General features: G+C 41.1%; 1 protein-coding gene across 1 annotated transcript in view; it reads right to left on the bottom strand.

The window, feature by feature from the left end:
- Positions 1-437: 437 nt before the first annotated feature.
- The window catches only part of LOC106561811 (mucin-2-like), a 37,887-nt gene continuing 27,005 nt past the window's right edge, over positions 438-11,319 (bottom strand). Inside the window, exons 27-33 of the mRNA XM_045688770.1 lie at positions 8,922-9,078; positions 8,635-8,763; positions 8,052-8,202; positions 7,398-7,441; positions 4,316-7,284; positions 1,288-1,763; positions 438-675 (exon numbers count right to left, since the gene is read on the bottom strand). Of these exons, the coding sequence (XP_045544726.1) occupies positions 438-675; positions 1,288-1,763; positions 4,316-7,284; positions 7,398-7,441; positions 8,052-8,202; positions 8,635-8,763; positions 8,922-9,078 (4,164 nt within the window). The remainder of the gene's footprint in view (positions 676-1,287; positions 1,764-4,315; positions 7,285-7,397; positions 7,442-8,051; positions 8,203-8,634; positions 8,764-8,921; positions 9,079-11,319) is intronic.

Here is an 11,319-nt window from a genome sequence, read left to right as displayed (position 1 = left end):
GTCGTAGAGGGACATGGTCTGGCTTGTTTCTCAACAATACAACTTGAGTTACAGTAGGAGGTGAAACACCAGCCTGCCCCGTCAGTCTCATTATATATCAAGGAACCTAAACAAAAACATATTATTAGTAATAAATAGATATTAAATGAAGTGTATGAATGCATTATGTAGTCAGAATTGATCATTTGAATGAAGGAAACTATCACTTACCAGCAGGGAAATGTAGATTTTTGTATGTGCAAAAACATAATGTGTTAGGGGTTGTGGTAGTGGTAGGTGTTGTTGTAGGGTTTGATGTTGTAGTTTTTTCTGTCTGTATTGTCAACGTTGTAATTTGCACTTGAGGTGAGGGTGATTTCGATGGATATGGTGCATTTGTGACTACAATGATGTCTGTTATTGGGGTAGATGCTTTGGTGGTGGCAGTTGTCATTTTCTCAGAGGTAGTCCTTGTCTGAGTTGTTGTTGTGGTAGTAGTTGGGGTAGTGGTAAGAGTTGTTGTTGGGGTAGTGGTAGTAGCTGTTGGGGTAATTGTAGTAGTTTTTGGGGTAGTAGTAGGAGTTGTTGTTGGGGTAGTGGTAGAAGTTTTTGGGGTAGTAGTAGGAGCTGTTGTTGGGGTAGTGGTTGTCATTTTTGGGGTAGTAATAGGAGTTGTTGATGATGGAGTTGTAGTAGCTGTTGGGGTAATTGTAGTAGTTTTTGGGGTAGTAGTAGGAGTTGTTGTTGGGGTAGTGGTAGTAGTTTTTGGGTTAGTAGTAGGAGTTGTAATTATTGTTGTGGTAGTAGTTGGGGTTGTAGTAGGGGTTGTTGTTGGTGGAGTGATAGTAGATTTAGTGGTAGTAGTAGGAGTTGTTGTTGGGGTAGTGGTAGTAGTTTTTGGGGTAGTAGTAGGAGTTGTAGTAGTTATTGTGGTAGTAGTTGGGGTAGTAGTAGAGGTTGTTGTTGGGGTAGTGGTAGGAGTTTTTGGGGTAGTAGTAGGAGTTGTTATTGGTGGAGTTGTAGTCGTTTTTGGGGTAGTAGTAGGAGTTGTTGTTGGGGTAGTGGTAGTAGTTTTGGGGGTAGTAGTAGGAGTTGTTGTTGAGGTAGTGGTAGTAGTTTTTGGGGTAGTAGTAGGGGTTGTTGGTGGAGGTGTAGTCATTTTTGGGGTAGTAGTAGGAGTTGTTGTTGGGGTAGTGGTAGTAGTTTTTGGGGTAGTAGTAGGGGTTGTTGTTGGTGGAGGTGTAGTAGTTTTTGGGGTAGTAGTAGGAGTTGTAGTTGTTGTTGTGGTAGTAGTTGGGGTAGTAATACGAGTAGTTGTTGGGGTAGCGGTAGTCATCTTTGGGGTAGTAGTAGGAGTTGTTGTTGGGGTAGCGGTAGTAGTTTTTGGGGTAATAGTAGAGGTTGTTGTTGGTTGAGGTGTAGTCATTTTTGGGGTAGTAGTAGGAGTTATTGTTGGGGTAGTGGTAGTAGTTTTTGGGGTAGTAGTAGGGGTTGTTGTTGGTGGAGGTGTAATAGTTTTTGGGGTAGTAGTAGGAGTTGTAGTTATTGTTGTGGTAGTAGTTGGGGTAGTAGTAGGGGTTGTTGTTGGTGGAGTTGTAGTAGTTTTTGGGGTAGTGGTAGGAGTTGTTGTTGGGGTAGTGGTAGTAGTTTTTGGGGTAGTAGTAGGGGATGTTGTTTGTAGAGTTGTAGTAGTTTTTGTGGTAGTAGTAGGAGTTGTTGTTGGGGTATTGGTAGTTGTGTTTGGGGTAGTAGTAGGAGTTGTTGTTAGGGTAGTGGTAGTCGTTCTTGGGGTAGTAGTAGGAGTTGTTGTTGGGGTAGTGGTAGTAGTTTTTGGGGTAGTAGTAGGAGTTGTTGTTGGGGTATTGGTAGTAGTACTTGGGGTAGTAGTAGGAGTTGTTGTTGGGGTAGTGGTAGTAGTTTTTGGGGTAGTAGTAGGAGCAGTTGTTGGGGTAGTGGTAGCGGTTTTTGGGGTAGTAGTAGGGGTTGTTGTTGGTGGAGGTGTAGTAGTTTTTGGGGTAGTAGTCGGAGTTATAGTTATTGTTGTGGTAGTAGTTGGGGAAGTAGTAGGAGTTGTTGTTGGTGGAGTTGTAGTAGTTTTTGGGGTAGTGGTAGGAGTTGTTGTTGGGGTAGTGGTAATAGTTTTTGGGGTAGTAGTAGGGGTTATTGTTTGTAGAGTTGTAGTAGTTTTTGTGCTAGTAGTAGGAGTTGTTGTTGGGGTGTTGGTAGTAGTGTTTGGGGTAGTAGTAGGAGTTGTTGTTAGGGTAGTTGTAGTCGTTCTTGGGGTAGTAGTAGGAGTTGTTGTTGGGGTAGTGGTAGTAGTTTTTGGGGTAGTAGTAGGAGTTGTTGTTGGGGTAGTGGTAGTAGTGTTTGGGGTAGTGGTAGGAGTTGTTGTTGTGGTAGTGGTAGTAGTTTTTGGGGTAGTAGTAGGGGTTGTTGTTGGTGGAGATGTAGTAGGAGTTGTAGTTATTCCTGTGGTAGTAGTTGGGGTAGTAGTAGGAGTTGTTGTTGGTGGAGTTGTAGTAGTTTTTGGGGTAGTGGCAGGAGTTGTTGTTGGGGTAGTGGTAGTAGTTTTTGGGGTAGTAGTAGGGGTTGTTGTTTGTAGAGTTGTAGTAGTTTTTGTGGAAGTAGTAGGAGTTGTTGTTTGGGTATTGGTAGTAGTGTTTGGGGCAGTAGTAGGAGTTGTTGTTAGGGTAGTGGTAGTCATTCTTGGGGTAGTAGTAGGAGTTGTTGTTGGGGTAGTGGTAGTAGTTTTTGGGGTAGTAGTAGGAGTTGTTGTTGGGGTATTGGTAGTAGTACTTGGGGTAATAGTAGGAGTTGTTGTTGGGGTAGTGGTAGTAGTTTTTGGGGTAGTAGTAGGAGTTGTTGTTGGTGGAGTTGTAGTAGTTTTTGGGGTAGTAGTAGGAGTTATTGTTGGGGTAGTGGTAGTAGGTTTTGGGGTAGTGCTAGGGGTTGTTGTTGGTGGAGTTGTAGTAGTTTTTGGGGTAGTATTAGGAGTTATAGTTATCGTTGTGGTCGTAGTTGGGGTAGTAGTAGGAGTTGTTGTTGGTGGAGTTGTATTAGTTTTTGGGGTAGTAGTAGGAGTTGTTGTTGGAGTAGTGGTAGTAGTTTTTGGGGTAGTAGTAGGAGTTATTGTTGGGGAAATGGTAAAAATGTTTGGGGTAGTAGTAGGGGTTGTTGTTGGTGGAGTTGTAGTAGTTTTGGGGGTAGTAGTAGGAGTTTTAGTTATTGTTGTGGTAGTAGTTGGGGTAGTAGTAGGAGTAGTTGTTGGGGTAGTGGTAATAGTTTTTGGGGTAGTAGTAGGGGTTGTTGTTTGTAGAGTTGTAGTAGTTTTTGTGGTAGTAGTAGGAGTTGTTGTTGGGGTAGTGGTAGTAGTTTTTGGGGTTGTAGTAGGAGTTGTTGTTGGGGTAGTTGTAGTAGTGTTTTGGGGTAGTAGTAGGAGTTGTTGTTGGGGTTAGTGGTTGTAATGTTTTGGGGTAGTAGTAGGAGTTGTTGTTTGGGTAGTTGTAGTTATTTTTGGGGTAGTAGTGGGAGTTGTTGTTGGCGTAGTTGTAGTAGTTTTTGGGGTAGTAGTAGGGGTTGTTGTTTGTAGAGTTGTAGTAGTTTTTGTGGTAGTAGTAGGAGTTGTTGTTGGGGTAGTGGTAGTAGTTTTTGGGGTTGTAGTAGGAGTTGTTGTTGGGGTAGTGGTAGTAGTTTTTGGGGTAGTAGTAGGAGTTGTTGTTGGGTTAGTGGTTGTAATTTTTGGGGTAGTAGTAGGAGTTGTTGTTTGGGTAGTTGTAGTTATTTTTGGGGTAGTAGTGGGAGTTGTTGTTGGCGTAGTTGTAGTAGTTTTTGGGGTAGTAGTAGGAGTTGTTGTTGGGGTAGTTGTAGTAGTTTTTGGGGTAGTTGTAGGAGTTGTTGTTGGGGTATTGGTAGTAGTTTTTGGGGTAGTAGTAGGAGTTGTTGTTGGGGTAGTTGTAGTTATTTTTGGGGTAGTAGCGGGAGTTGTTGTTTGCGTAGTTGTAGTAGTTTTTGGGGTAGTAGTAGGAGTTGTTGTTGGGGTAGTTGTAGTAGTTTTTGGGGTAGTAGTAGGAGTTGTTGTTGGGGTATTGGTAGTCGTTTTTGGGGTAGTAGTAGGAGTTGTTGTTGGGGTAGTGGTAATAGTTTTTGGGGTAGTAGTAGGGGTTGTTGTTTGTAGAGTTGTAGTAGTTTTTGTGGTAGTAGTAGGAGTTGTTGTTGGGGTAGTGGTAGTAGTTTTTGGGGTTGTAGTAGGAGTTGTTGTTGGGGTAGTTGTAGTAGTGTTTGGGGTAGTAGTAGGAGTTTTTGTTGGGGTAGTGGTAGTAGTTTTTTGGGTAGTAGTAGGGGTTGTTGTTGGTGGAGGTGTAGTAGTTTTTGGGGTAGTAGTAGGAGTTGTAGTTATTCCTGTGGTAGTAGTTGGGGTAGTAGTAGGAGTTGTTTTTGGTGGAGTTGTAGTAGTTTTTGGGGTAGTGGTAGGAGTTGTTGTTGGGGTAGTGGTAGTAGTACTTGGGGTAGTAGTAGGAGTTGTTGTTGGGGTAGTGGTAGTAGTTTTTGGGGTAGTAGTAGGAGTTGTTGTTGGTGGAGTTGTAGTAGTTTTTTGGGTAGTAGTAGGGGTTGTTGTTGGTGGAGGTGTAGTAGTTTTGGGGGTAGTAGTAGGAGTTTTAGTTATTGTTGTGGTAGTAGTTGGGGTAGTAGTAGGAGTTGTTGGTGGATTTGTAGTAGTTTTTTCGGTAGTAGTAGGAGTTGTTGTTGGGGTAGTGGTAGTCTTTTTTGGGGTAGTAGTAGGAGTTGTAGTTATTGTTGTGGTAGTAGTTGGGGTAGTAGTAGGAGTTGTTGGTGGAGTTGTAGTAGGTTTTGGGGTAGTAGTAGGAGATATTGTTGGGGTAGTTGTAGCAGTTTTTGGGGAAGTAGTAGGGGTTGTTGTTGTTGGAGTTGTATTAGTTTTTGGGGTAGTAGTAGGAGTTGTTGATGGATTAGTGGTAGTAGTTTTTGGGGTAGTAGTTGGAGTTGTAGTTATTGTTGTGGTAGTAGTTGGGGTAGTAGTAGGGGTTGTTGTTGGGGTAGAGGTAGTTGTTTTTGGGGTAGTAGTAGGGGTTGTTGTTGGTGGAGTTGTAGTAGTTTTTGGGGTCGTAGTAGGAGTTTTAGTTATTGTTGTGGTAGGAGTTGGGGTAGTAGTAGGGATTGTTGTTGGGGGATTTGTAGTCGTTTTTGGGGTAGGAGAAGGAGTTGTTGTTGGGTTAGTTGTAGTAGTTTTTGGGGTAGTTGTAGGAGTTGTTGTTGGGGTAGTGGTAGTCATTTTTGGGATAGTATTAGAAGTTGTTGTTGGGGTAGTGGTAGTAGTACTTAGGGTAGTAGTAGGAGTTGTCGTTGGGGTAGTGGTAGTAGTTTTTGGGGTAGTAGTAGGAGTTGTTGCTGGGTTAGTGGTTGTAATTTTTGGGGTAGTAGTAGGAGTTGTTGTTTGGGTAGTTGTAGTTATTTTTGGGGTAGTAGTGGGAGTTGTTGTTGGCGTAGTTGTAGTAGTTTTTGGGGTAGTAGTAGGAGTTGTTGTTGGGGTAGTTGTAGTAGTTTTTGGGGTAGTAGTAGGAGTTGTTGTTGGGGTATTGGTAGTAGTTTTTGGGGTAGTAGTAGGAGTTGTTGTTGGGGTAGTTGTAGTTATTTTTGGGGTAGTAGTGGGAGTTGTTGTTGGCGTAGTTGTAGTAGTTTTTGGGGTAGTAGTAGGAGTTGTTGTTGGGGTAGTTGTAGTAGTTTTTGGGGTAGTAGTAGGAGTTGTTGTTGGGGTATTGGTAGTAGTTTTTGGGGTAGTAGTAGGAGTTGTTGTTGGGGTATTGGTAGTAGTTTTTGGGGTAGTAGTAGGAGTTGTTGTTGGGGTATTGGTAGTAGTTTTTGGGGTAGTAGTAGGAGTTGTTGTTGGGGTAGTTGTAGTTGTTTTTGGGGTAGTAGTAGGAGTTGTTGTTGGGGTAGTGGTAGTAGTTTTGGGGGTAGTAGTAGGGGTTGTTGGTGGAGGTGTAGTCATTTTTGGGGTAGTAGTAGGAGTTGTTGTTGGGGTTGTCGTAGGAGATGTTGTTGGGGTAGTTGTAGCAGTTGTTGGAGTAGTGGTAGGAGATGTTGTTGGGGAAGTGGTTGGTTTTGATGTTGGGGTAGTTGTATTTTTTGATATTGGGGTAGTGGCAGGAGTTGTTGTGTGGGTAGTTGTAGTAGTTGTTAGGGTAGTGGTAGGAGATGTTGTTTTGGTAGCTGTAGTAGTTAATGGGGTAGAGATAGGTTTTGTTGTTGGGGTAGTGGTAGTAGTTATTGTGGGGGTTGTTGTAGTTGTTGGGGTAGTGGTAGTAGTTGTTGGGGTAGTGGTAGGAGATGTTGTAGGGGAAGCTGTAGTAGTTGTTGGGGTAGTGATACGTTTTGATGTTGGGGTAGTTGTTGTAGTTATTGGGGTAGTAGTAGGAGTTGTTGGGGTAGTGGTAGTAGTTTTTGGGGTAGTAGTAGGGGTTGTTGTTGGGGTATTGGTAGTAGTTTTTGGGGTAGTAGTAGGGGTTGTTGTTGGTGGAGTTGTAGTAGTTTTTGGGGTAGTAGTAGGAGTTGTTGGGGTAGTGGTAGTAGTTTTTGGGGTAGTAGTAGGGGTTGTTGTTGGGGTAGTGGCTGTAGTAGTTGTTTGGGTAGTGGTACGTGTTGTTGTTGGGGTAGAGGTAGGTGTTGGGGTAGTGGTAGAAGTTGTTGTTGGTGTACAAACATCAGCACAACATCTGACTCTGATCTCGTAGTTGTAGCATATTGGTGGGATGCCTTGATCCTTGTTGTGGCATATCAGTCCAACTGAGGGATTGCATTTAACATTTTGACTTAGATCGGCCAAAGAAACATTGATGAAGCCTATGGCTCTGCATTCTACTTCCTTAGGTTGGCTACAAATATCAGTTCTATTTTTCCTTATATTTTCTATGGTTTCATAATCTCCTCCTGTTTCTGTAGTAGGATAGTGACTGTCAATCCATTCTGACCAATCACAGACAGTCTTGGTCAGGCAGTATGGAGTAGTAGTGGGTGAAGTGTTTGTTGGTGAAGTAGGGGTTGTTGTGGGGGTAGTGGTAGGAGTTGAGAAAACAAATACTGTGGTGGTCGGTGCTTTTGTGGATATCTGTTTTGTTGTAACACTTGGTGTAGTTGTTGGAGTTGTGGTGTTGGGACAGTGGTTCATAATCCGGACAATTGTTCCGTTCTCTTTGCAGGTGGCAGTAATACAGGTCTCATCACCGTCAGATGTGTGATATATGGTCGCTCCATACGGGTATGTTCTGCCGTTGAATAAACAATAGCAAGCTGCAATAGGATTTTCATAGGGAATACAAGTTATTATCGTGTAATCATCTTGTCATGTTACCATCTTGGTAATAATGTAGGCTAATGTTTCAGTTTGTAGTGGTTTTCCTTACCTTGGACATCATAGCTGCATCTGACCTCAGTTGATGAGCAAAGACTTGAAAGAGAAAGAAGGTTACAGTACCTTTCAAAGTATATTTACAGTACCTTTCAAGAAATATTTAGATGCACTATTGTAAAGTGGTTGTTCCACTGGATATTATAAGGTGAATGCACCAATTTGTAAGTCGCTCTGGATAAGAGCGTCTGCTAAATGACTTAAATGTAAATGTAAAGTCAAATAAGATATTCAGAGCTATTTGTTATGATTTGAAAGTACAAAACAATGTTATGTGTTATATTCACAATAAGGTATTAACAGGTCAAATCCCAATAAGGTATAAACAGGTCAAATCACAATGAGGTTTAAACAGGTCAAATCACAATAAGTATAAAATAGGTCAAATCCCAAGAAGGTATAAACAGGTCAAACCACAATAAGGTTAACAAGTCAAGCCACAATAAGCTATAAACAGGTCAAATCACGATCTTTGAAAAGCAAAATCAATTGAATGGTAGGAAAACCTCTTTGTAGGGGGACTATTGACATTGCCTTATCTCACCAGAAATACAGGCTACCTTTTAAGGCTTATACCAACCATATTAAATCCTATGTAATGTAAATACAGTATCTATGTATATGTCAAAATGTTGATCTGAAAACATACCATTTCTGACAGTTCTCCTTGGAAGGTATAACCTCTCTCTCGTTGTAATGAGTTCCATCTCCATCGTAGCAACCACAGTACTCCTTACTGACACACTTCATGGTACTTTCTTCCAAATAAGGCTTGGCCGAAGGACATTTTGGATAGCAACCTTTAAGATATAAACAGTCCATTTAATCCAGGACACCTGCACAGATTAGATCATCCTCATGGTATCTAGTTCACCAAAGCTGTAATGGATATGATATTTCAATATTTGTATGTAGTTTTCAGTATAGATGGACAAGGGAGGGCATTACATATTTTATACTGTACATTTGTTTAACATCTTGGAATGTAAATTGTCTAAATCAAACGGCCAAGCTGTTTCAAAGGGAGGGGGCGGCAGGGTAGCCTTGTGGTTAGAGCGTTGGACTAGCAACCGAAAGGTTGCAAGATCGAATCCCTGAGCTGACAAGGTAAAAATCTGTTGCTCTGCCCCTGAACAAGGCAGTTGACCCACTGTTCCTAGGTTATCATTGTAAATAAGATTTGTTCTTAGTTGCCTAGTTAAATCAAGGTAAAAAAAAGGGCTATTAGTTACCTTCCAGTGCAGGGATCTGACTGGAGCATGTTCCTGAGGGATTCTTGCAGGTCTTCATACAGGGATATCCACACGGATTATAATGCCACTCACACTCACCAATAGGGTTGTAGAAATCACAGAACAGAGCTGGTGAAATTAAAAACATGTCACATTTTAACCAGGGTCCCAAAAGAGGATTGATTGAACAGTTACACATACAAATCGTAAATTGGTATTTTGTCCCTATTGCAAAACAATCCCACCTATCCATCAATCAATTGTCCCACTCAAAGCAAATGACTCACGGCAGATATCTGGTGTTCTCCACTTGATACAAGCCCCTGCCTCGTTACAGGCCTGGGCGTAGGCTGCTACAGCTGTACAGAAACACTCGCAGTCTCCCCCAGTGTCACAGGCACACGAGTCCCTCACACAGGCATCATGGAATGGCGTGGGATCCACCTTTTAGGAATATGCATTAAGCCATCATTTATTTATTCAATGCATTGCTCAGCTTGTTAAACAGACTACGGATGAACTATTGACGATGATTATTATTGTGTTGGATGGTTGATTTTATGTTCTTGTTATCTGTTAATTATTACTTTTGTTGTTGGTTGTTTTTGGTGACATTCACATGATTATTGACAAACCAATTTTATTAGAAAGATTGCCATGTACCATCATGCAACTCTGCTTGTCATTGTGTGACCTTATAGAAAACCTGTTAGCCCAAGACTTGTGCTACCAAATTATCGGTTGTTATAAATTCCACCATATGTTTGTTATTATGATCCTGAAGCTGTGAGGTAAATTAACTCTTGTTGAAACATTAACCTTACTGACCCTGAGTTAACTATTGTTGAAGCTTTGACCATATTATTGTACTCATGCAGTGGCACTTTGGCTGCGTTTACACAGGCAGTCCAATTCAGATCATTCACCAATTATTTGCATATCTGATACCAATTGATCTTGTCCTTAATGTGTAAACAGCCCCCCCCAAAAAATGGAATCTGATCTTTTGAGCTCTGATTTATACCACTTCCATATCTCAATCCTCATTCAAACCCAATTCTTCATGCAACCTCTGTATGGACGATCAGATCTGATGTTTTTGCTCTAAAGTGTGTTTTTTGCACATTGCCTGCTATTACCATGACAACCTGCCATCACCATGACAATCACCCAAAAATGTAAAGGACAGGAAATGAACATTGCATCTGTGTGTTACTTCAGAGCCTACATCAGTGTTAACCTGTTGGGTCTAGGGGCAGCATTTGCACATCTGGATAAAAGAAATGTACCCGATTTAATCTGGTTACTAATCCTACCCAGTAACTAGAATATGCATATACTTATTATATATGGATAGAAAACACTCTAAAGTTTCTAAAACTGTTTGAATGGTGTCTGTGAGTATAACACAACTCATTTGGCAGGCAAAACCCTGAGACATTTTCTGACAGGAAGTGGATACCTGATGTGTTGTATTGACTTTAAACCTATCCCATTGAAAAACACAGGGGTTTAGGAATATTTTGGCACTTCCTATTGCTTCCACTAGATGTCACCAGCCTTTACAAAGTGTTTTGAGTCTTCTGGAGGGAGATCTGACCGAACAAGAGCCATGGAACGATGATGTCCCATTAGACACCTGGCGCGCGAGTTCATGTTGGGTACCCTCGTTCCAATACGTTATAAAAGAGTATGCATTCGTCCACCTTGAATATTATTCATGTTCTGGTTAAAAAAGGCCCTAATGATTTATGCTATACAACGTTTGACATGTTTGAACGAACGGAAATATATTTTTTCCCCTCGTTCATGACGAGAAGTCCGGCTGGCTTACATCATGTGCTAACGAGACGGAGATTTTTGGACATAAATGATGAGCTTTTTTGAACAAAACTACATTTGTTATGGACCTGTGATACCTGGAAGTGACATCTGATGAAGAGAATCAAAGGTAATGGATTATTTACATAGTATTTTCGATTTTAGATCTCCCCAACATGACGTCTAGTCTGTATCGCAACGCGTATTTTTCTGGGCGCAGTGCTCAGATTATTGCAAAGTGTGATTTCCCAGTAAGGTTATTTTTAACTCTGGCAAGTTGATTGAGTTCAAGAGATGTAAATCTATAATTCTTTAAATGACAATATAATATTTTACCAATGTTTTCTAATTTTAATTATTTAATTTGTGACGCTGACTTGACTGCCGGTTATTGGAGGGAAACGATTTCCTCAACATCAATGCCATAGTAAAACGCTGTTTTTGGATATAAATATGAACTTGATAGAACTAAAAATGCATGCATTGTCTAACATAATGTCCTAGGAGTGTCATCTGATGGAGATTGTAAAAGGTTAGTGCATCATTTTAGCTGGTTTTATGGTTTTGGTGACCCTGTCTTTGACTTGACAAAACATTACACACAACTCTTGTAAATGTACTGTCCTAACATACTCTAAATTTATGCTTTCGCCGTAAAACCTTTTTGAAATCGTAAAACGTGGTTAGATTAAGGAGATGTTTATCTTTCAAATGGTGTAAAATAGTTGTATTTTTGAAAAATTTGAATTTTGACATTTATTTGGATTCAAATTTGCCGCTCTTGAAATGCACCTGCTGTTGATGGAGTGCACCACGGGTGGCACGCTAGCGTCCCACCTAGCCCCAAGAGGTTAATGCGCCAAT

The sequence above is a fragment of the Salmo salar genome, chromosome ssa10, assembly GCF_905237065.1.
Source record: "Salmo salar chromosome ssa10, Ssal_v3.1, whole genome shotgun sequence".
Lineage (NCBI taxonomy): Eukaryota > Metazoa > Chordata > Actinopteri > Salmoniformes > Salmonidae > Salmo > Salmo salar.
The sequence above is the reverse complement of the archived record's forward strand: the minus strand, read 5'-3'. Positions and strand labels throughout refer to the sequence as shown.